This window comes from Stigmatopora argus, chromosome 22 (assembly GCF_051989625.1).
Source record: "Stigmatopora argus isolate UIUO_Sarg chromosome 22, RoL_Sarg_1.0, whole genome shotgun sequence".
Taxonomy (NCBI): domain Eukaryota; kingdom Metazoa; phylum Chordata; class Actinopteri; order Syngnathiformes; family Syngnathidae; genus Stigmatopora; species Stigmatopora argus.
In genome coordinates, this window is record NC_135408.1 from 10330022 (window position 1) to 10352307 (window position 22286).

The following is a 22286-nucleotide window of genomic DNA, read 5'->3' on the forward strand; positions in this document are numbered from 1 at the left end:
GGGAGTGATGTCTTTGAACGCAACAGTTGCGCCCGCCTCCTCGCTTCCTGTTGTTTTTATCGCGAGAACGCCGTACGCTCACGAAGCTAACACGGAGCATCATGGCGGAAGGTATGAGATGGAATTTTTATGGGGATCTATCTTGTCCACTCCCTTTTTATTTGTAAGACGATTTTGCAAGCACGGCTTTACCAACTTGGCAATGCGATTTTGGTTTACAAGTTAAGTTAATTCATCGTTTGGGAGCGCCGTGACTTTGTTATTGTCATGTTCGCCTTGTAAATGAGCAAGCGCTTATCGGTAGCGCTCTGGTTGATATTGCTAGCAATTTCTTTTCCGCTCCTTCGATTTAATTAAATGAGCCAAGATTGACAATCAACCAGTGTAGTAATAAATGTCATGTGCACGTACATCGTATTAGAAGTTAAAAAGTGGCGATCGGTCCAATGACCATTAGAAATGGTCGTATGAAAGACTATTAAGATGCTCGGAGGTGTTGCCCAATTGAGTGCAGTGACGTTTCTGAGCACAAATATGTATCTGTTCCCCTTCCAAGGAATAAAAATACTGGACTGAATTCTTCCGAATATTGCATTTACTAGGTTCCAAAATTACCAGGGAAAAATCAATGCCTGCAACTTTAGATGAAGTAAAATAAGTTTTCCAGCAAGAAAATTATGATGGCATTTATTTTAACTGCATATTTCTCACTTCTCACTTAGTTTTGCTTTTATTTTAATGAATTGAACCCAAATCGGGCGTCTTTTGTACTAAACTTTATGCCAAATTGCTGTGTTTATAGTGTCATGCTTATTTTGCAGGAGTTATGAGATAGGATTTATGTGGTGTCTTGCTGTCACATGATCAGTAGCAATGCCACTAACGTTTTACAATGCAGGACAAAGTAACTAGCCATCTCAGCACTTTTTCCTCTTTTTAAATACTTGCTGTTTTAAAGGAAGGAAATGGGCCACAGTGGAACTTTGTGGAGGGGCTGATTCATGTTTGAAAGTTTCAACATGGAGAGCAATAGAGAAATAATTTAAAAGAAGCACTATTGTTGATGCCACTTAAGTCTTCTGTGATATTTTTTTAAAACTGAGAAATCAGGCCCACCCACAAGCAACAAAATAAGTTTTACAAAGATCGTAAATGGGTAGAAAAGAAATGCATGGTTTGTAATAAATGAATGGGATCGGTACTCTAAAATTAAGTGACCCAGAGGTGCAAAAATGTTTGATCGGGACAAATCGATGGCATTGTGTTTGCAGAGGAGGTGGCCAAGCTGCAGAAGCATCTGGCCCTGCTGAGGCAAGAGTACGTCAAGATGCAGCAGAAGCTGGCTGACACGGAGAGACGTTGTGCTGTCCTTGCTGCTCAGGTGTCTGGCCCGTCCCCCACCAACCCAGCATCTACCGATACCTATATCAGCCGGCTTCTGGAAATCGTGTCAGACCTTTATCGACAAGAACAATACAGGTTGGAATCTCAAATATGCTGTCGAGATTTTTTTAAAAAAAAATGCCATTTAAATATTTCCCTTCACTTTTGTGAAATTTCCTTGCAGTGATTTGAAAGTGAAGATTGATGGGGATAACATCAGCGGCCATAAATTTGTACTGGCTGCTCGCAGTGACGTCTGGAGTCTCAACAATATGGCCAACACCTCTGAATTAGACCTATCTGGTGAGTGGGTGATGTTGAGAGGCAGAAAATGGCAGCAAAGAATTAGGAGTTGGTGACGAACATATATTCGAAAGCATATTCCCACGAAGGCTGTCATCATTTGTCGAGTCCAGGGGAGTTTTACTATACCGTTTCAAGAATTTAAATGTATCTCTCTGGATTTCTTTGCAGATTGCAAGGCCGAGGTTGCCACGGCGATGTTGCGCTGGGCCTACACGGACGAGCTGGAGCTTAGTGAAGATGATGCATTTCTCATCGACTTGATGAAGCTGGCCAACCGCTTCCAGCTTCAGCTGCTGAGAGAAAGGTCCGCCTGTCACAATTCCAGAGGGTCCTCACTTTACGATGTTACATAAAGCAGATGATTTGAAAAAAATAAACAAAGTTTAGTTGCCCTTTTAAAATTTTGACTGTCATGGACTTGCAAAGAAAACAGGAAAGCTTGTTTTAAAGCAATTGAGGCAGCTCTGGTTTTAGCGCTTGCGGACATGACCGAACAAGCGCAACTTTATTTGCAAACAGCGTGACGTGATGTGTCCATCCTTTGTTGATGACAGATGTGAAAAAGGCGTCATGTCCTCGGTGAATGTCAGGAACTGCATTCGCTTTTACCAAACAGCCGAGGAGCTAAATGCCACCACTCTGATGAATTACTGTGGAGAGATCATTGCCAGTCACTGGGTGAGTCCCCTCACAATTGTCCTAATTGGTTCTTTTTCGAATTGAAATGAGTCTGCCGCTCGTAGACATTCAAACTTTTTGCAATTGGGAAAGCGTACAAACGGATTGGACATTAGTCCAATCCGTCCATGGCTGTTAATTGCAAATCTCTTTTGGTAGGACGATCTTAGGAAAGATGATTTCAGCACCATGAGCGCCCAACTTTTGTACAAGATGATCAAATCCAAAACGGATTATCCTCTCCATAAAGCTATTAAAGTGGAGCGAGAAGATGTGGTTTTCCTTTATCTCATTGAGATGGACTCACAGGTTTGTTGCCATCTCCTACTTCATGATCTTCATTTAAAGGGTTAGTCACTAGTAGTCAGGTGGGCTTCATCTTTGTCACTCAGCCCAATATTGCCTTTGTTGTTGTTAGTTGCCACGCAAGTTGAACGAACTTGACAACAACGGTGATCTGGCTCTGGACTTGGCACTTTCCCGAAAACTGGAAAGTATCGCCACCACTTTGGTGAACAACAAGGCCGATGTGGACATGGTGGATCCGAGCGGATGGAGTCTTCTGCATAAGGCAATCCAAAGAGGTGGGAAGTTCAGCACGTGCTTCAATACGTCTTCACGCTTAATCATGCCTGTCTATTTTACCGCCTTCCAGGTGACGAGTTCGCCTCCGTCTTCCTAATCCGTCACTCCGCTCAGGTGAACGCCGCCACCGTGGGAGCAGTGGAGACCCCTCTCCACCTGGTTTGTTCTTTTAGCCCCAAGAAACACTCTGGAGAAGTCATGAGCGGCATGGCCAGCATTGCCGAAGCGCTGCTCAAAGCCGGAGCCAATCCCAACATGCAAAACAGCAAGGGCAGGTTTGTCACAACCTTTATTTTCCTACAAAAAAAGCTTTTATCAAGCGTGACTTTGACCAGGATTCACCTTTGCTTTGTCCAACTATTTGTTAGAACTCCCTTGCATGAAGCTGTGGCTTCAGGAAATGAACCTGTTTTCAGCCAGCTACTACAGTGCAGACAGTGAGTTACTTTCTGCAAGCTCTTAATATTGTCTTCTTCTTACTACCAAAGCTGAACTTGTTCCAACCCTGCTAGGCTGGACCTGGAACTTAAAGACCACGAGGGCAGTGCGGCTCTGTGGTTAGCGCTGCAGTACATCACTGTTTCTTCGGACAACTCCGTAAATCCATTCGAAGACGAAGCTCCCGTGGTCAATGGCACCTCGTTTGATGAAAACAGCTTTGCGGCGCAATTAATCCAAAGAGGGAGCAATACCGACGCGCCTGACTCATCGACGGGTTCGGGATTCTGTTTTTGGGCTTTGTTGGTAGTTTGACCAAAAATAGAGGCTCTGTTTGGACTGTGTTTTCTCTCGGACAGGAAACTGCCTCATCCAAAGAGCCGCTCGCGCAGCCAACGAGGCGGCCGCTCTTTTCCTAGCCGCTCACGGGGCAAAGGTCAACCATATTAATAAATGGGTGCGTATGACGCCGCTTGGCAGGTTCTATGTTTCATTCATTCATATTAGTTTTATTTTAGGCAAGATATATCACAAAGAACCTAAGCAAATCTGATTAAAGTTTTAAGAGTGGCTTCTGATCTGTTTGTTTTCATGATTTGAACTGCTTCCCAAGTGTCTAAAAGGCCCTGAAATGATCATGGATTACAACACGCCCAATATTCACTTATCTATGTGAGTGGTCATTTTGAATGTTAACGGTTTGCGTCCAACTTCAGGGGGAAAGTCCTCTTCATACAGCTTGTCGCTTCGGCCTGGCAAGTCTGACGGCAGAGCTCCTCCAGCAAGGGGCCAACCCCAACCTGCAGACCATCAAGACTCTGCCTGATGATGCACTTGGTGTGGCTTCGCAGACCCCCCTCCATATGGCCATTGCTAACAACCACTCCGATGTGGTCTCTGTCATCCTTGAGCAAAAAGGTCAGCAATTTGGGATTTTTCAATATCCTTTTCAGCTAGATTTTTTTTCCCTCCTACCAATTCACTTCTCTTTTTTTTCAATTATGTTGCAGCAAATACACTTCATGCCTCCAATAATTTCCAGATCATTCCAGACTTCAGTCTCAAAGACTCTTTAGACCAGACAGTATTGGGCTTGGCCCTGTGGACAGGTAAATGGCAAATATGCTATGGCGCATTTTCTTATTTATTTATTTATTTTTGACACACGGCTTTCTCGGTTAATCAACGCATCGACTGCTCGTTCTAAAATGACCAATCTACTCGTGTTAGGAATGCACACCATAGCAGCTCAGCTACTGGGCTCAGGAGCTTCGATCAATGATGCCATGTCCAATGGACAAACCCTACTTCACATGGCTATCCAGAGACAAGACAGCAAAAGTGCTCTTTTCCTTCTTGAGCACCAGGCAGACATCAATGTGAGGTAACTGCATCATCCAACAACCCTTGCGCTTGTTGTCATTCTACTTTCGGAGAGTTTAGATTTTTATTAGATGACTAAAAATAGAATGGAAATGATCCATTCGGAAACACACATGAAAGAGATGGAACACCAAAATAGTTACAAATGGAGTCTCTGTGAACCAATACAAGATCCTTATTAGCAATTAAGAAAATGTTTTTTACTCCAAGTGGGTCAAGTTGAATTGAATTCATTGAATTTTTGTGTTTTAATCTTATTTTGCCTTTAAAGGATTTTCATTATTCTAAATACTAAGAATTCATTGAATAAAATCAATGGGGTACTTGGTTTAATTGTATTTCATTCATATACTATAATCGTAAAAATTATTTACCCATATTGAGAGCAATATTTTGATTAATAATTGGTTTTGCCTGTGTCCTCAGTTCCTCATCCTTTTTTTTAATTTTGGTAGATAGACATCCACTGGCAGATTTTATTTCTAAAAAATGAAAAAATGTCTAATGTTTTGTTAGGACTCTGGAGGGACAAACGGCACTTCAGTTGGCCATCAGTAACCAGCTGCCCTTAGTGGTAGATGCCATTTGCACAAGAGGAGCCGACATGTCTGTGGTGGACGACAAAGGGGACCCTCCATTGTGGCTGGCTCTGCAGAATGGCCTGGAGGATATCGCATCCACCCTGGTAAGATGAAAGATAAAATAACCGCAATAAAGTACTGTAACATGCAATCGATTCTCACTTTTCTCAACCGCCAAGGTTCGCCACGGCTGCGATGCCACGAGCTGGGGCAGAGGCCCCTCTGGCTGCCAACAGACCCTGCTGCATCGAGCCGTCGACGAGAACAACGAGATCTCGGCTTGCTTTCTCATCCGCAGGTCTCCAAAGACATTATTTCCCAAAACATACATTTTCATGCCATCAATATAAACCTTTGGCATTGGGTATTACCTCTGTGACCCAAAATCTGATCTATGTGGACAACAGGTCTACAAATATATAATTTACTGGAAGGTTTTTGGATCTCAAGGGGGAGTTTTTTTTAAATCTTTTTTGTATTTTTATGTATGCGCAGTGGATGCGATGTGAACAGCCCAAGGCGGCCGGGCCCAAATGGAGAAGGAGAAGAAGAAGCCAGAGATGGACAAATGCCTCTCCACCTTGCAAGCAGCTGGGGCCTGGAGGAGGTCGTGCAGTGCCTTCTAGAGTTTGGAGCTAACGTTAATACGCAGGTCAGTCTCGTGCCTTGGTGTCTTTACCACAACGTAAGGCATTCATGGCCATTTTTATTTTTTTAATAGGATGCAGAAGGTAGAACTCCAATCCACGCTGCTATTAGCAACCAGCACAACATTATCATACAGCTCCTGATTTCCCATCCGGACATCCGTCTCAACATCCGGGACCGACAAGGAATGACGCCCTTTGCCTGTGCCATGACGCACAAGAACAACAAGGCAGCAGAAGCAATCCTCAAAAGGGAACCCGGCGCCGCTGAGCAGGTAGGAATGCAAAGGAAGGTGCTCGCAGCGGAAGGCATCTCAACGTTCTCCACTTTTGCCTCCGTACAGGTTGACAACAAAGGGCGTAATTTCCTCCACGTGGCTGTGCAAAATTCCGATATCGAAAGTGTCCTGTTTCTCATCAGCGTGAAAGCGCACGTCAACTCCAGGGTTCAGGACGCCGCTAAGCTAACCCCGCTCCACTTGGCCGTGCAAGCTGGATCTGAGATCATTGTCCGAAACCTGGTATACCCACATTCATTCTTTTGTCCTCCTTAAAATTTTAGGAGACCAATCATCAGACTTTCAAAAATGCAATTAAAACTCAATGAATGAGTTCAATACTAGTAGACGTCCATTCCGTTGGAACCAGTAGGGCAGACAGTTTGTCAGATCTCCCAGGCCCAACGGATTGGACGTCTATTGCCGTCATTGAGGTGATATTTTGGAGATCATGAACTTCAACCCTGATTTTTAAGGAGGCATTTTCCCCCTTGTGGCTCTCCAGCTGCTTGCCGGAGCCAAAGTAAACGAGCTGACCAAACACCGGCAGACCGCCCTGCATTTGGCTGCTCAGCAGGACTTGGCCACCATTTGCTCTGTGCTCTTGGAGAATGGCATTGACTTTGCTGCCGAGGATGAGAATGGCAATAATGGTACGCCCAATAGATATGCTTCAATTCCATTTCAAAAAATCCAATGGAAAACGTGTTCATTTCACTTGGTTGATTTTTTTATCATTTTGAGGTGTCGAAGGCAACCAAATGCGTTAAATGCCTGCTATGCGGAGTTTAATTTGACTCTTAAAGATGGTAATACTTTGTGTTCCTGTGGCTTTTGCAGCGCTTCATCTAGCGGTGATGCATGGCCGGCTCAACAATATAAGATCCCTCCTCACAGAGTCAAACATCGATGCTGAGGCATTTAATCTCAGGTACAAACACAAGTGATTTAAAAAAAATATATATAATAAAATGTCTACAGCCTTGTTTTATAATCCCCAACAAATTCAGGGGTCAGTCGCCAATGCACATTTTAGGCCACTATGGGAAAGAAAATGCTGCTGCTATTTTTGAGTTGTTCCTGGAGTGTATGCCTGAATACCCTTTGGACAAGCCAGATAATGAGGGGAATGCAGGTAAAAAGTTAATTGGTTGTGCATTGGAAGTTAATGATTCATTTGTGAAAAGAATGACAGTCATACTTTTTTATTTGCAGTCTTGCTCCTGGCCTATATGAAAGGAAATTCGAACCTGTGTCGTGCCATTGTGAGGGCTGGTGCTCGCCTGGGGATCACTAACAATCAGGGCATTAACATTTTTAACTACCAAGTAGCAACGAAACAGTTGCTTTTTCGCCTTCTCGGTAAGCATGACTTTGAACAGAGTTGACTCATAGATCTTGTCAGTGCTGTACGATATCGCTTCGGTTTACGCTGGGTAGTTTTAGGTTGCAGCACTACTTATATATTTGTATGAAAATTTTGCACTTCATAGATATGCTGTCCAAAGAGCCCCCTTGGTGTGATGGGTCCAATTGCTACGAGTGCATCGCCAAGTTTGGAGTCACAACTAGGAAACATCACTGGTTAGTAGCATGGCTTTTTCACAGTATTTTTAGAGTCATTGTTTTGTCACTCATTATCAAATGTGTTCTTTCTTTTCAGCCGTCATTGTGGGCGCCTTTTGTGCCACAAGTGCTCTATAAAGGAAATCCCCATCATCAAGTTTGACTTAAGCAAGCCAGTGAGGGTGTGCGATATCTGCTTTGATGTACTAACTCTTGGTGGAGTGTCATAACGCCGTCGCGCCGATGTTCCCCAGCTACTAATGTCGGCCGGGTCGGGGGCCCAGCTTTGCGGTTATCCGGTTCGTCGTAAGAGGCATCGGTAACAGGATATACTGATGTGTATTTCAGGCAATTCTGGATCAGTGGCTTTCGATTTGATAGATGGCTCGTTTTCATTTTTTTTTTTTGCTGTGAATTTCAATGTGTTTATCACTAGTAGATGCATTTAAAGTGGCAGAGCGCTGCCACTCTCCCACTTCAAATGGATCGGCCGTCTAGTACCGTCAAAGCAGCCAATGAGTTACTAGATAGCAGTAAGGCTGTGGTCATTTAACTGCAATAATGGTAATTTCTTAACGGCATAAAAGGTCGTCTCAATTCAATGAACACTATTTAAACAGTGTTAGAGGGAGGTTTAACTGGTTAATTATTTCACTAACTGCAGTCACATGATTTGTACCATCCAGCTGTCAAAATGCAGTGTATAAAAACAAAAACTAGAACCACAAGGTCAGTAGGACTCTTTCTTTTGTGACTTTATATTTTTGTCCCCAAATACATCATGAAAGACATTTTTTTCAGACTCTGAAGCATAACATTGACATTTCAGTTTCACTTGTGTAATGCAAAAAATGGCTAAAAATAGGAATAATTTAAAAAATTGCTTGGCCCATTGATAACTTTTGGTGTGTGTAAACACCAGGAAGCAATTTTGTATGCCATTGCATGTACTATATTTTGTAGCATATCAGAACAACATCCTTTCTTTGAAATCAGTCAGTTTAAGAGTACATTCCAGTTTTGGCATTGTCACCAAAATGATGCCTCGAGTCAAGTTGTCTTGAACTGACACATAACCGCCATTTTGATTTTCTAAGCCTAAAAAGGTGCACTTTATAAAGATCACGTGACATGCTTGAGGGGACGGCAGATTAGTGAGGCCTCAAACTATTGTTTAATTGTACAGATAAATGTGTGATATTTTTTGACCACTGCTACCATTTTTGTACTTAATGCAGTTTGTGATTGTCATTGTGACAGACTTAAATCTCGCCTCTGTTAATCTTTTAGGCACATTGTAAAATCTTTTATGCACATTGTATCGTATCTGTATGCTCAGATATCTAGCCTTTTTCTTCCGAGTGTATCGTTTTAGAAAAAGGGAGAACAACTTTACATAAAGGTCATTTAAAACCATGTCCCCTGCCTCTACAGAGTGTCTTTATTCATTGTAAAGCCACTGGCAGGACATGCCGATTTTTCTTATAGCTGTCCATTAAAAAAAATGAAATTATGCTACTAAAGAACAAGAAATGGCATATGTTGGGCAGCCGTCATATTCCTGCAGGTTGGGGTCCTTATTGGCTGCCAATGGATCTTCTACGCAGACGCAACGGGACCCGCTAGAGCCCACAGAGAATAATTTTCGGGGGACGCCAGTCCAGCTTCTTTCAATTCCACCACTAAAAAAGACCATTCCAAAATTACACCTGTGGTATTTGTACATCCTTCCAATGTTTATTTACCTACTGGTAGAGCACCAGACCATGCCCCCTCTTGTAGTACTCCACTGGGAGTTACAGGAAGGGAAGTGAAGCTTCTCTGCTTCTGTCTCGGCTTTGAGTTGTTGTCCCTGAGCAAGCAATGATTCAACATGCAATAGAAACGCTGTGGGCTTTCCACTTTTGGAATAGAACCGTCCTGCAACCAAACCTGAGGAGAAATGGGAATTCAATGGGTTTCATGGGAATACAAAACCCTACTGTAGACATTCCGTTCGTTGATGACAAATTTGTTATTGATAGCCAAAACACGACTCACCTACACTTTGGTATGTCCTCTTGTAAAAAAGCAGCCAGTCAAACAGAGTTACCACCTGTGATGGATTCAAACCGGACACATCATCCGTCAAGCCACTTTCTGTGAAATCTCCAGTGACGAAGGCCAGGGATGCATCTTTTCCTAGAGGAAAACCAGCACGGTACTTTATAATCCAAGCCATATATTTGTTTTAAGTTTAAGGAAAGTGAATCAAGCAACTGGTTGATACATTAGGTAGAAATATGCAATGCGGCCTGGTGGAGTGAGTGGTTAGTGCATTGGCCTCACAGCTCTGGGGTCCTGGGTTCAAGTCCAGGTCGGTCCACCTGTGTGTGTGGAGTTTGCATGTTCTCCCCGGGCCTGCGTGGGTTTTGTCCGGATACTCCAGTTTCCTCCCACATGCAAAAACAGCTGGGATCGGCTCCAGCACCCCCTGGGACCCTAATGAGGATTCAGAAAATGAGATGGAATGAGATGAGAAACATGCAGTGATGGCACATGCAAGTTGTGAAATGCCAACAAGGAAAATCGGAATCACCTGTCAAAAAGTGATATGCACCACCTGGCTCATAATGCTTGCGACCCTCATGCACGTCAAACACCTGGCCGAGTATGGCCAGGTAAATACCCTTGCTGCCTTCGTTGCCGTCGTACAGCGACAACTCGTGGCTATTTAAGACCCGGATCGGTAACCCTTGTGCGGATTTAGTGGCCGAATTCGGCTGCCACCGGCCAGGAAAGAATAGGACCACCAAGCACGCCGAAAAGATAGCCACTATTGCATAGCAGAGCATTGTGTTGGTGTGGATGCTGTCATTTCCGACATTTTCGATGAAACATCAGCGCCCTCGCAGGTACTTCCGTGATCGAAGAAGAAGAAGCCGCGCATGCGCAAACAACGAACGTAACCGACGTTTCAGCAGGTCTTCGACGTACTGTACGTCAATGCGGTAGTAGTGTAGGTTAGTAGAAAGATTTGTGTACAGCGCTGTAAAAGCGATCGAGAGGTGCCCCGGTGCTGGCTGTACAGTATTATTCGCGGAATCGGACCCAAAAGAGGCATGGGCAACGCGGAGAGCGGCGGCGGGGGAGGCAGCTGCGACGACGAAGACATGGGAACCGATAGCCCCGGCTTGGCGGAAGACAGCCCGGCCTCTGCGGCCACTGGCGTCGGAGGATCGGCTCCCGGGAGAGGCGGAAGGCGAGCCCCGAGGAATGCTTCCGTGGCCCCCGGCGGCCCGCCGATCCCCGCTGTCTTCTTCGAACAAGTGAAACTGAGAGAAGCGGCGGCTCGTATTGGGGACTCGGGAGTCGTCATCCGGGAGTCCGTCCTGGCCGGGAACGAGGTCGTCCTGGTCCGCTGGCTGGAGGAGCGGTTAAACCGTGGAGAAGAGTCCGTCAATGTTGAACAGTTTTGTGAGCTGTTGGAACTTAGAGATGCCCCCAGAGATGAATGTGAAGAGGTAGGACCGTAGGAGCTCCATCACCCACACATCCACGCAAAAGCCGACCGGCGCTTGCTTATTACATTTTCCTAAACACCGTGCATTACGATCAATATCAAAACAGGATACTACATATATTGTATTTATAAGATGATGGACACTGTCAAAGAGCAAGCTCTTTCACTATGTGTTTTGATAGTTAGTTAAAGAGGAATTACTACACCTCTATTAAAAACATCCATTGACGGCACAAGACGTCCAATCCATTTAGACTGGGAGTAGATCCCTCCCATTCAAAATGGATTGGACATCTAATGCCGTCAATGGCAGCCATTGGGTTGAACAACAGCTTGCAGTTGTGAGCAGTGACAATCCATGACACTGAGTTTGTTTTATTTCATTTTCATGCTGTAAAGTACTGCAGAAAATCAACAATTTCTCTGTATTGTTATCATTCATGCATTGGCTGCCATTGACGGCGGTAGACGTCCAGTTCAAATGGATTTTACGTCTACAAGCCACAAAATCATTTCAAGTGTTTCCGATTTTCAGCTCTGCAAGCTACCTTAACATTCTAGGGATGGAATGGATGGAATGCATTGGCCGATGAGCCGCCATTGTCACCTTTACTAATCATATTTTTTGTTAGTGCTTTCTGGACTTTGAGCGCTTTTGTTCAGCCAGAGGACGCGAGTCAATGGTTCTACCGGTGAATGCATTGTTTGATCTAATTGTACCTTTGTTTGCTTCTACTGTAGAGGAATGTTGTTGTGTAGCTGTTAAGCCGGCTGTTAGGTCAAACTACTTTTTAACTCCTTCCTGATTGTCACTTGTTAAATCAAGATGAATGCAAATTCCTATCCCAGTGCTGTACGATATGACGCAATTTATCGTCAAAACGATATAAGAATTTTCTCTCGATAGTTTACGTCTATCATCATAATCACCGTAAATATACTTGTGGCTGCAATGCACATTTTGGCCGTAGATGGCGCCCAATTTGTGCTGACTTCCTACATTTTGGAATTTCATATTCCATGGTAGTACCACCTATTTCCATTTAATCGTGACCAAATTGGTTCTTCCTGCCAACTGTACATGAGTAATCTATGTAAAACAATTGAAAATAGCAACACAGATAACAAAAAATCTGTCCTATAATAATATTAATTCATTTATAATGAATTTATTATGCTGACAATATACAGCTGTCCTAAAAATATAAACCACTAGTTGCAAGTATGAGTAGATATCTTTAAAAAAATAATAATAATAAACTTCTATGCTGCCTCTCTCTTTACTGTAGAATTTTAGGTTGCGGTTTGACTACAAGGATTAAATTTAGCATTTGTGGCAGGTCAGTTTACTGTAAAGGAAAATTGGTGAAAATTGGCCCCAATTGTTGTATCATTTTTCACCAAATAACTAAAAATGTTGGAATTTCATGGAAGATCTATATTAAGACCCACATACTGATAGAATAATTTTTGTTCCATATCTCTCAGCACAAATGTCATGATATTTGAAAGCTAAGTTTAATGAATGGCTTTATACTGTACATCATTTTTCACAAAGGTGCATTTTTGTGTATTTAGGCCTTCGGACAGTTTGATGCTGAGGGGGATGGGGTGGTGGATGTGGAGAGCATGCTGGTTGCTCTTCGGAATTCCAATGGAGCGAATCTACGGGGAGAGCTGAGTCATGTGATAAGGCAGCTACAGGCGTGCTCCTTAACCCCAGGTATGTGAGGTGTTTTACTCTAATCAACACAATCCCTTGTTCTCAACACATATGCCAGATGATGCACCTGTGCTGCTCTACAGGTTTTGTTGACATATTTTCCAAGAGCAAAGACCGGTTAGGAGCACACGCCTTTAAGATCCTGAAATTTATGCATCGGAATCATATTCCCAGCAGTGCTATCCCTTCCCCTATTTTAGACGGCTACAACAGTATCTGCACTATGAGGTCAAGCGTGTTCCAGGACTTTCTGGAGTTCCTCTTGCAAAAGGAAAAAGGTAAAGGTGAACAGCAGTCTAATGTCGTAGAGATAGAACTCATTTTTTTAAAGTCTAGGTCCAACTGTTTTTAACAATGGAAATGACCCAAAAAATATCCACCTTAGAGATTTCATACCCCAAATTGCTGCACTTACTATTGATATTCCTATTTAGATCTAGATATACAGTACAAAGCAGAACTGGACCGTGACCCAGATGTAGACAAGGTGAAGGTGGTCACGCAGTGTTACGGCACGATAGAAGCGTCATCCAACGTGGCCGATGTTTACAAGATGACCAATGGGGAAACGTCCTCGTTCTGGCAATCGGACGGCAGCGCCCGCTCACACTGGATAAGGCAAGGAATTATGGGAATGAAGAAATATGGGATGACTCGAGAGCGTTCTCGTGATTTTATCAGGGCTGGAGTAGACGTTGATTTTTGCCTTCCGGTTTTCTCAGATTGAAACTGAAACCCGACGTGGTTTTGAGGCATCTGGCCATTGGCGTGGCCGCCAACGATCACAGTTACATGCCTCAGTTGGTCTCCGTCATGGTGGGCAAAAATCTGCATTCCCTGGACAAGATCAGAGACGTCCGCATCCCCAGCAACGCGATGGGCTACGTTGCACTTTTGGAGAATGCCAACATCACACATCCTTGTGAGTCACATCATGTAGTTTGCTCTTATTTCCTCATCATTTGTTGCCCTTTCATTCGAGCGTGAACGGCTAGACTGTGAATAAAACCTCTGTTCAAAGGCTAGGCTTTGTGCCAATCATGTGTGGAGTAAGAAAAAGGGAATTGAAAGCTGGATAAAGACAGAATGGAAACGAGATGGTTTGCAGCCAGAACAATCGTATGGTTACAAAGGCTGAAAAATGAATAGGCTTTACTAAAAAAAATCTGTGTCCCAACATTGCATTTACAACCCTGATATCTGTTGTCGGCGAATATAATTCTCTGTCTATTCTTGTTGAAACAGGTTGTTTGAATTGTAAAGCTTCGTGTGCGGTCGTTTGGTCGCCAGTCTTTTGGTCGCCGGACTTTTGGTCGCGGTCTTTTGGTCGCCCGGACCCAAACAACGTTCTCCAACAAAAAACAATAAAAGTCCAGTAAATTTGGAGCTTTTCTTTAGCCTAATAATTACTAGGGCATTAAGTATGACTAAATAATAATTCGCAGTTTGTATTTAGGGAATTTGAGCAACGATTTAAATAGTAATTATCAATAACCTTCCGGGCGACCAAACGACCGAGTACCGTAAAGCTTAGTTTTGTTTTGTTTTTTAAAGAAATTCATCAATCACCAGCCTCAATATGTTAACAACTTTGTGTCTTCCTTCAAAATCCAGACGTTCAAATTAACATCAAGCGGTGCCTGAGCGATGGCTGCGACACGCGGATTCACGGCTTGAAGACACTAGGCTATCAGATCATGAAGAATAAAGAAGTGTCCGTCTCCGATGCTTCGGCCATCTGGTACCTGTCGCTCCTCACCTCCTTGGTCACCGCCTCAATGGAGACCAATCCAGCACTGGCTCAAACTGTACTCCAGAACACTCAGTAAGACTAGTTTCTCCTTTTCTATGGATTTGACTCTGAGAAAAAAGGACAATCCTATTTTCAGCCATTTGATGGATTCTACAGTAATCCCTCGTTTATCATAGTTAATAAGTTCCAAGGCCTGCCACATTAGGTGAACAACCACGATTAAGTTTTTATGGTGTCTATTGAATATTATTTGCACTTTTCAAACCCTCTGTTACTATCATTTAATTCCTGAAGGTAGACACTACCGCTCCTTTCTTCCCCACCCATTTCATGTTTTTATTATTGTTCCTACGCGATAAACTTTCCATCCGCAAAGTGGTGAGGTATCACTCTAATGCAGTTGTGTATTTTCGTTGTCTTTCTCAGAAAAGCATTGCAACATATGCCACCGTTGTCTCTTACACCATCATCCACCAAGTTCCCCAAGTTCTTCTCTTCGAAAATCTTAGAGGAAGTGGACGCATTTCTTCTCAGGATAGCAGAGTGAGACCCAAGCTACAATTTCCATCGCCACACTCACACGACATCGCCCGTGTGGTGTTGATGTCGCTAACTGCATCACATGGGAGACATGCTAAAGTCCATATCACATGTGTCAAAGTGGCGGCCCGGGGGGCAAATCTGGGCCCGCCGCATCATTTTGTGTGGCCCGGGAAAGTAAATCATGAGTGCCGACTTTCTGTTTTAGGATCAAATTAAAATGAAGAGTATAGGTGTATATTAAATTTCCTGATTTTCCCCCTTTTAAATCAATCATTGTCATTTTTTAATCATTTTTTTCTGTTTTTAGTTCAAAAATCATTTTGTAAAATCTAAAAATATATTTAAAAAAGCTAAAATAAACATTGTTTTATATCTTTAAAAATTGAATATTCAGGGCTTTTAATCCAGTTCTTTTAATCCATTTATAAAAATAAAAAAAAATCTAAATATTATATCTAAAATGGTCCGGCCCACGTGAAATCAAGTTGACGTTGAAGAGTATAGGTGTATATTAAATTTCCAGATTTTTTCCCCCTTTTAAATCAATAATTGTAATTTTTTAATCCATTTTTTATGTGTTTTTAGTTCAAAAAACATTTTGTAAAATCTAAAAATATATAAAAACAGCTAAAATAAACATTGTTTTAGATCTATAAAAAAACTGAATATTCAGGGATTTTAATCCAGTTCTTTTAATCCATTTATAAAAAAAAAAAATCTAAATATTATATATAAAATGATCCGGCCCACGTGAAATCAAGTTGACGTTAAAGCGGCCTGCGAACCAACCCGAGTCTGACACCCTTGGTCCATATTGTTCCTCGGTACGCTAATGTCATGCAATGTCTTTGTTGTTTTGTACCTGAGAAGTTGCTGCGTGAGTCCTGACGCCGAGCTGACCCTGCTGGCCTTTGCTCTGGCCAGAGGCAGTGTGGCAAAAGTGCTGAAAGCCCTAGCCTGCATCAGTGACCACTTGGAGACACAATACCAGGCTTCCTCGCTCATCGCATCAATGGCTGCCGTTCGGCTACAACTACTCTATCGAAATGGTAACTTTTGATTATTTTTGCATCCCGTAATGAGATCATTCTGATTCGATTAGCGTCGAGGATGCTAAATGTCCGTTATGGTCGTGTGTGACATCGCAGGAAAACCCCTCCAGCTTCACCTACAGGCGTGTGATGCAAAAAGTAAAGAGGAGAAATCAGGACCAGAGAACATGCTCACAGAATCCTCCACTGGAGATGGTAAGAATTTAACAAGGGGACATTGATCTCGTCTAGAGATGATCCCAAAATCACCAACTATTGTTGCCCTCAAGGTTTTCTGACAGAAAGTGGCAAGAAAAAAGCCAGCGTTATCCTGTCAACCGAAGACCAGAGCAACTTTCAGGTCACGCAGATCAAGATCAATGTGAGTGACCTTACTAAGACGGGTCTTCTGTCCTATAATAGGGGGGAAAAAAACACTTCATCTCTGTTTTCGTGCGTAAAGGTTCGAAAAGGGGCCATCGGGGCCAAATGTGGCCTGGTGTTTGCCTACAAGGACGAAGAAGTGTTTGACGCCGCAAAACATTTCAAGAGGTTCCGAAAATACGACACGTGGGACTACAAAGACTACAAGGAGTTTGTACAAGACAAGTATGAGAAGCACTTCTTTTTCATGCACGCTAAAATGCATCATAGTTTAGACGTCCCATTCCTTTCCACTGGGAGCAATCAAATGAACAATGGCAGCCAAAGAGTTAAAAACCATGCAAAAAAAGGATTATTTACACTTGTGTAAGCAGAAAATGACCAAAACTTGACCTGTTTGTCATTTTTTTATGTCAAATAAAAATGCTTATATTATTGAGTTAATCTCTAAATGATGTCATGTGACCTGCAGCGCGAGGATCGCAGGGCTGTCTGAGGACGAGCCCGTGGGCTGGTTTGAAGTGGAGGACGACTGGAATGACGTGGAGATCAAGCTGCAGCAGTGTCGTGTCGCCAAGGTAAAAAAAAACCCTTCTCCAGATGAAATGAGCTTCATTGCTTTCAGCCATCGTTCACTCTTGTCTTCCCAGTTTCTGATGGTCAAGTTCCTGTGCGCCAGGCAGGACACTGCCGAGAGACTCGGGGTGCAGTCCCTCGGCTTCAGCGGGTACTTGTGCGCCGGAACCGAGAAGCTGGAAGATCTGGACGACCTCAGCTCGACGGGCGAGCGCAGCAAAAACCATGCCGTCAGCGGTCTTCATCTTCTGAACAAGACTTTGTTCTTCATTCAACAGCTCACACAAAATATGGTAATTCTATCTTTGGACGTGCAGTCACGTGGCTCTTATCAACTCAATCAAGATGGTTTGGATTGGATAACTTTATTCATCCCGTATTCGGGAAATTTCATTGTGGCAGTAGCAAGAAAAGGCATAGTTATAAGTTAGACAGCACAACAAAGCAAAGCACAAAGTACAAAGCAAATCAAAGTAAATGGGATCATTAAGAATCAATCACCAAATCAAATCATTAAGACGGAAAAGCAGCAAAAACACAAAACGAGCAAGAGTGGACGGAGCTACCGCCACCGGCTGCTACTTGAACGGCGCCATTTTGGTTGCGGTAGCAAAAACGGATACAGACTCAAAAGACGTGAAGTTAGACAAAAACTGGAACCACACACAGAAAGTCTTCCACAAAATGGGGAACTTCTACAGACTGTGACCGAGGTAGAGAATATGCAGAGTCACTCTTCCAAGCTTATCCGCACAGTTCCTCAGTAGTCTGGAGCTGAAGACAACAGTAGCAGAGTAGATCCCCTCGACTCCGTTGCTGGTAAGCGCCGACAGCTCTTCCATCTTATCCCACGATGGAATGGTTGGTCAGAAGCGTTGCCTCTTCTCCCGGCACTTTTGTCCAGCTCCGAATCTACGGTGGCACCATGGTGTTGCTCCTTTTGCTGCGTATTGTAACAGCTAGTCCCATGTGTGTGACAGCGTAGGCATGGCGGAATGGTTAAAAAAAAAAGTAGCCGAAAGAAGCCAGGCTAACAGAACAAGGAAATTTGTAAAAACATTAAAGTAAAAATTATAAAGTACAAAGTAAAGTAAAAAGGAATGTATTAAGAAATATTAAAATGTAATTAAAAAAAAGATGGAAGGGCTGTAAAACACGAAAAACATAAGAGTGTACAGAGCTACTGCCACCGGCTCCCGCGTGAACGGCGCCATCTTGAATGAATTCTTTCTCTGTTCCTGCAGGATTTCTCTCAAATGAAGCTCAAGTATCTCCTGGACTTGGCTGACCTTAACATAAACCTCTTCTGGAGTTTCTACACTAAATTAAGGGTGATGTGAGTATGGCGTGACCACCATCGCGCAGTCGCAAATGGGATTCCTAACTGGCTTTCTGGATCTTCTCAGTGAGGGCGATGAGGTGTTGAAGAGCAGAATTCATCTCCTTCAGTTGCTGCAGAACTGTTTCTCCGTGCTGCCCAACCCGACGCCCTCCGAAGACCACGACAAAGATGGCCCGTCCACGTCCACAACGGCAGAACCTGACTCTGTCAGGGCTGTCGAGGAGCTTTATTCTCACCTTTGCCAGAGTATGAAGTTCACGCTCACCATCCACCAACACCGACAACTTCCGAGTAACATTATCCTCCTTTTATTTTAGTCGTTAACCAACCCGAAGGCGTAACCTTGGTGGAAAAAGCCTTGCGCAAGGAGGCGGAGAAGGCCATCCTTAACGGAGCAGCCATTTTCTTCCCCGATAAAGACATCCGCAGAAACAAACTCTTCCACATGATGGTGTGTATACACAACGCTTCATTCAACTGTATTTTTTGGAACATCCCTGGTCTGTTTTTCCAGAAAAACATCGCCGAAGAGGATCAGCTGCCGTCCGTCAAAATGACCTTTGAATCCCTATGCAATTACTTCAGGTAGGTTGTTGAATCATTAGGGAATTACCGTAGTTTCTCGCATATAAGCCGCACCCTTGAAATGGCCTTAAAATGGTTGAATTTTACAATTTCTCTCGTATAAGACGCCCCCTGGTTCACAATTTTCACCTCCATATTCGTGGTTTTAATAGGGAGGACAAATATGTTGCTTTGAAGGGAAAATCTTAAGAAAAATCATGGTATTTTTGAGATACTGTAAGACTCGAAAGGATCGTCTGCTGGATTGCACATTCCGATAGGGTGCACGTAGACAAATTCAAAAAGAAAGTGGCAGGCACAAGTGAGTTTTTTCACATTTTATGCAAGATACCGTACATTTTCTTTAGCGTTTTATCTGTTTATCTTGAAAATAGATAACTGTATCGGCCGTATTGTCTTGTGTTATGGCGTTTCGTCTCGGTCACCTGGCAGTTTCGTGCATTTCAAGTCTAATTTGTGCGCAAATAAGCCGTCCCCTCAATTCAGTCATCTTTTTTTGGGGTCGACAAATACAGCGAGAAAATACAGTACGGTCAAAATAGGCTCGTTACCTAACTTGTCCTCAAATGCAGCGATCGGGATCCGCGAGGCCTTCTCCTGCTCCCTCCTAAAGGAGCTTCCCCCGACTTTGACATCAGCCCAATTTTAGAGGTGACCCAGACACTTCTCCTCATGGCTACACAAGAGGTGAGATCACCGGACAACATTTTAATGGTGAAAAATTGGATTGCCAGTTGGAGACGGGACAATTGGCAACAGTCCTCTCGCCTTTGACGCTTGTCGCAAGCGGTCAACCAATAATCGCTGTTGTTTGAATATTCTCTAGTGTGAAGTTTTGATGGCAGAGGGCGGTGGCGAATTGAGCCGACAGTCCGTGTTGCTGTCCTTATTCTGGGCTCTGCAAGGTAGTCTTCTCTCTTGGTGCTATCTTCAACTCAAAGGCAGCACTTCCACTGCTGTTTCCATGGAGCTGGCCAGAGTCATCCTATTAAAATGTAAGATCTCATCCCAACTAAACAACTCCACTTTTAGCATTCTATTCTCACGGCTGAGGTGGTTTTATTGAGGATGATTAAAAGCAATAATGATTCAAATGGCATTAAGCAATGCTGTTTTTTCCCCCAAAAAGGAAATCAATTCTTCAATAGATCTATTCCAAGGCAGATGTATTGTAGTATTGTTACTTTGTTGATAGCACTAATAAGGGAGGCTTTATACATTACTTTTGTTCAGTTTTTAACATCCAATTCATTTAAAATGGGAGGTGTGCTTGTGAATGCTCATTTTTTGGTGCCATTGACAGTCCAAAGCATTTTGACTGATTTGTCAGGCTTTTTTTGTCCAATTTTTGTCAACAAAGGAAGTGAGTTTCCCAAGTTTTAGATGAGAAAACCAGGGGATTGTATTTCAGTATCGCTCAGCTCTAATTTCTAATATTGATGTCTTCTTTCTGAGCAGATGTGGATCAGTTCTTGACTAGTATCCAAAATGTCCTGCTCGGTTCTCTGCTGGATAAATACACGGGTGTCGAGATTACAAACAAACTGGGCAAATCCATCATTGCCACAGTCTTCAGACAACTGGTAATGCCTCGTTTGCTCATAACTCCCACTGGGATTGTTTCATTTGAGATGACAGTGCTGAATTGAATACAATTATTGCTCTGGCAGCTTATTTTCCTCCTGGAACTTTGCCCTTTGGACATTCCACACTGTCCGCTGCTCAAGAGCTTCTCGTCGCTTATTGTGCCGCTGCAAATTCTGTCCGGTGGCACGGATGATGTTTTTTCGCAGGTTAGTATCACCATTATATCGCCGTATTTCAGAACTAATGTGTATTGTTGGAGTTTAAAAAAAAAAAACATGAAAAGCTATTGAGTCACTTCCGTTGCTAGGCAGATCATGAGAGCTGGCACCAACCCCAGAAGCCGGTGGTGCTGAGGACTTGGATGATGGAATCCTCTCATAACTACGAAGATAGTCGTCACGAGACCAACATCTTTGCCTGCCCCGGTGCGACGACGTTTGAAGTCGAGTTTGATGAACGCTGCGAGACGGAAAAGAGGTCAGAAAGGAATGCTCTTTTTTTCCCCCCTTTTCTTTTCCCCACTCGTGCTGTGATAGGCTGGCTCCATAAATCAATCTTATAAAGAAGTTTCATTTTTCTATTGCGGAGGAATTAGAAAAAAATATTACTTTTTCGAGCTTGTTTGTGGTGTTGTTTTTAAACATTATATATTAATACATTACAGTCTTTTGACATGCTTATAGCTGTATTATTTAATAAATAGACACTTTTTTGATCATTGTACTTGTGTATAGGCGCAAAAACAGGTATTGTGGTATTGTACTCTGTTTAAAACATTATTGTGGTAGATATAATGGGGGTGATCCTACTTTGCGGTTTTTCGTTTATCGCGGCCATGTCCGGTCTACATTAATCGCGATATTTGAGGGATTACTGTATATTATGATTCAAAGAGTTTGTTTCTCGTTTGAAATGAAAATAGGTGCTTTGATTTGATTTGCATAGGTATGATTACCTGGAATTTACAGACTCCAGAGGTGGAAAGGTTCGTTATGACATGAAGGTTGGAAGTGAGAAGTGGCCCAAGGTAGGAATTGGGCTCATTTTGCCACACGGGGGCTCTCATATTCCAGTCAATGTCTTTTACCATCTCGCATTTTTGTGTCTCTAGAAGGTAACATTTGATGCAGGCCCTCAACTTCAGTTCCTCTTCCACTCCGATAGCAGCAATAACGAGTGGGGTTACAAGTTCAGCGTAACGGCGATGGGTCTGCCAGACATTGTCATTTTATGGACCTCCGACCTGCAGCTGCTGGTGGCTCGTCTAATTGGACGTCTTGCCTGCAGAACCTTGGCTCTCAAATCGCCTCACGGTGAGACTTACCCACATCTATATAAGTGTGTGTGTGTGTGTGTAATTTATTTTGTGGAAAACTAACATTGCTATTATGATGCTTGTTCTCATGATGACTCCT

The 22286-nt window shown here is 43.2% G+C and overlaps 3 protein-coding genes across 5 annotated transcripts in view; 2 read left to right on the plus strand and 1 right to left on the minus strand.

Annotated features, from left to right (window-relative positions):
- ankfy1 (ankyrin repeat and FYVE domain containing 1) lies at positions 1–9263 on the plus strand. Its single transcript, XM_077591704.1, has 25 exons — positions 1–111; positions 1272–1479; positions 1568–1686; positions 1858–1993; positions 2244–2367; positions 2527–2676; positions 2786–2951; positions 3023–3227; positions 3321–3389; positions 3465–3667; positions 3750–3847; positions 4107–4308; positions 4401–4499; positions 4621–4774; positions 5290–5458; positions 5534–5652; positions 5850–6006; positions 6076–6276; positions 6346–6522; positions 6785–6932; positions 7120–7210; positions 7290–7414; positions 7495–7641; positions 7773–7863; positions 7943–9263. The coding sequence occupies exons 1-25, from the start codon at positions 102–104 to the stop codon at positions 8073–8075; spliced, it is 3501 nt and encodes a 1166-aa protein (XP_077447830.1). The 5' UTR covers positions 1–101; the 3' UTR covers positions 8076–9263.
- On the minus strand, positions 8576–11203 carry cyb5d2 (cytochrome b5 domain containing 2). Of its 3 annotated transcripts, none has more exons than XM_077591706.1 (4): positions 10514–11203; positions 9886–10026; positions 9591–9777; positions 8576–9527 (listed from the first exon to the last, which is right to left on the minus strand). In XM_077591706.1, exons 1-4 carry the CDS (start codon positions 10677–10679, stop codon positions 9356–9358), a joined length of 666 nt encoding a protein of 221 aa, XP_077447832.1. In that variant the 5' UTR covers positions 10680–11203; the 3' UTR covers positions 8576–9355. The 3 variants fall into 3 exon arrangements, with proteins under 3 accessions (XP_077447832.1, XP_077447833.1, XP_077447831.1); XM_077591707.1 differs by having other exon boundaries at positions 9595–9777; positions 10424–11202; XM_077591705.1 differs by having other exon boundaries at positions 10424–11198.
- The window catches only part of zzef1 (zinc finger, ZZ-type with EF hand domain 1), a 27314-nt gene continuing 15801 nt past the window's right edge, over positions 10774–22286 (plus strand). Inside the window, exons 1-24 of the mRNA XM_077591708.1 lie at positions 10774–11348; positions 12926–13070; positions 13154–13348; positions 13505–13688; positions 13793–13992; positions 14685–14895; positions 15250–15366; positions 16237–16415; positions 16515–16613; positions 16688–16779; positions 16861–17006; positions 17254–17359; positions 17432–17650; positions 18602–18693; positions 18764–18945; positions 19017–19150; positions 19214–19284; positions 19857–19971; positions 20111–20279; positions 20743–20867; positions 20955–21077; positions 21179–21348; positions 21817–21898; positions 21983–22184. Coding sequence (XP_077447834.1) covers positions 10947–11348; positions 12926–13070; positions 13154–13348; positions 13505–13688; positions 13793–13992; positions 14685–14895; positions 15250–15366; positions 16237–16415; positions 16515–16613; positions 16688–16779; positions 16861–17006; positions 17254–17359; positions 17432–17650; positions 18602–18693; positions 18764–18945; positions 19017–19150; positions 19214–19284; positions 19857–19971; positions 20111–20279; positions 20743–20867; positions 20955–21077; positions 21179–21348; positions 21817–21898; positions 21983–22184 — 3760 coding nt within the window. The 5' untranslated portion in view covers positions 10774–10946. The remainder of the gene's footprint in view (positions 11349–12925; positions 13071–13153; positions 13349–13504; positions 13689–13792; positions 13993–14684; positions 14896–15249; positions 15367–16236; positions 16416–16514; positions 16614–16687; positions 16780–16860; positions 17007–17253; positions 17360–17431; positions 17651–18601; positions 18694–18763; positions 18946–19016; positions 19151–19213; positions 19285–19856; positions 19972–20110; positions 20280–20742; positions 20868–20954; positions 21078–21178; positions 21349–21816; positions 21899–21982; positions 22185–22286) is intronic.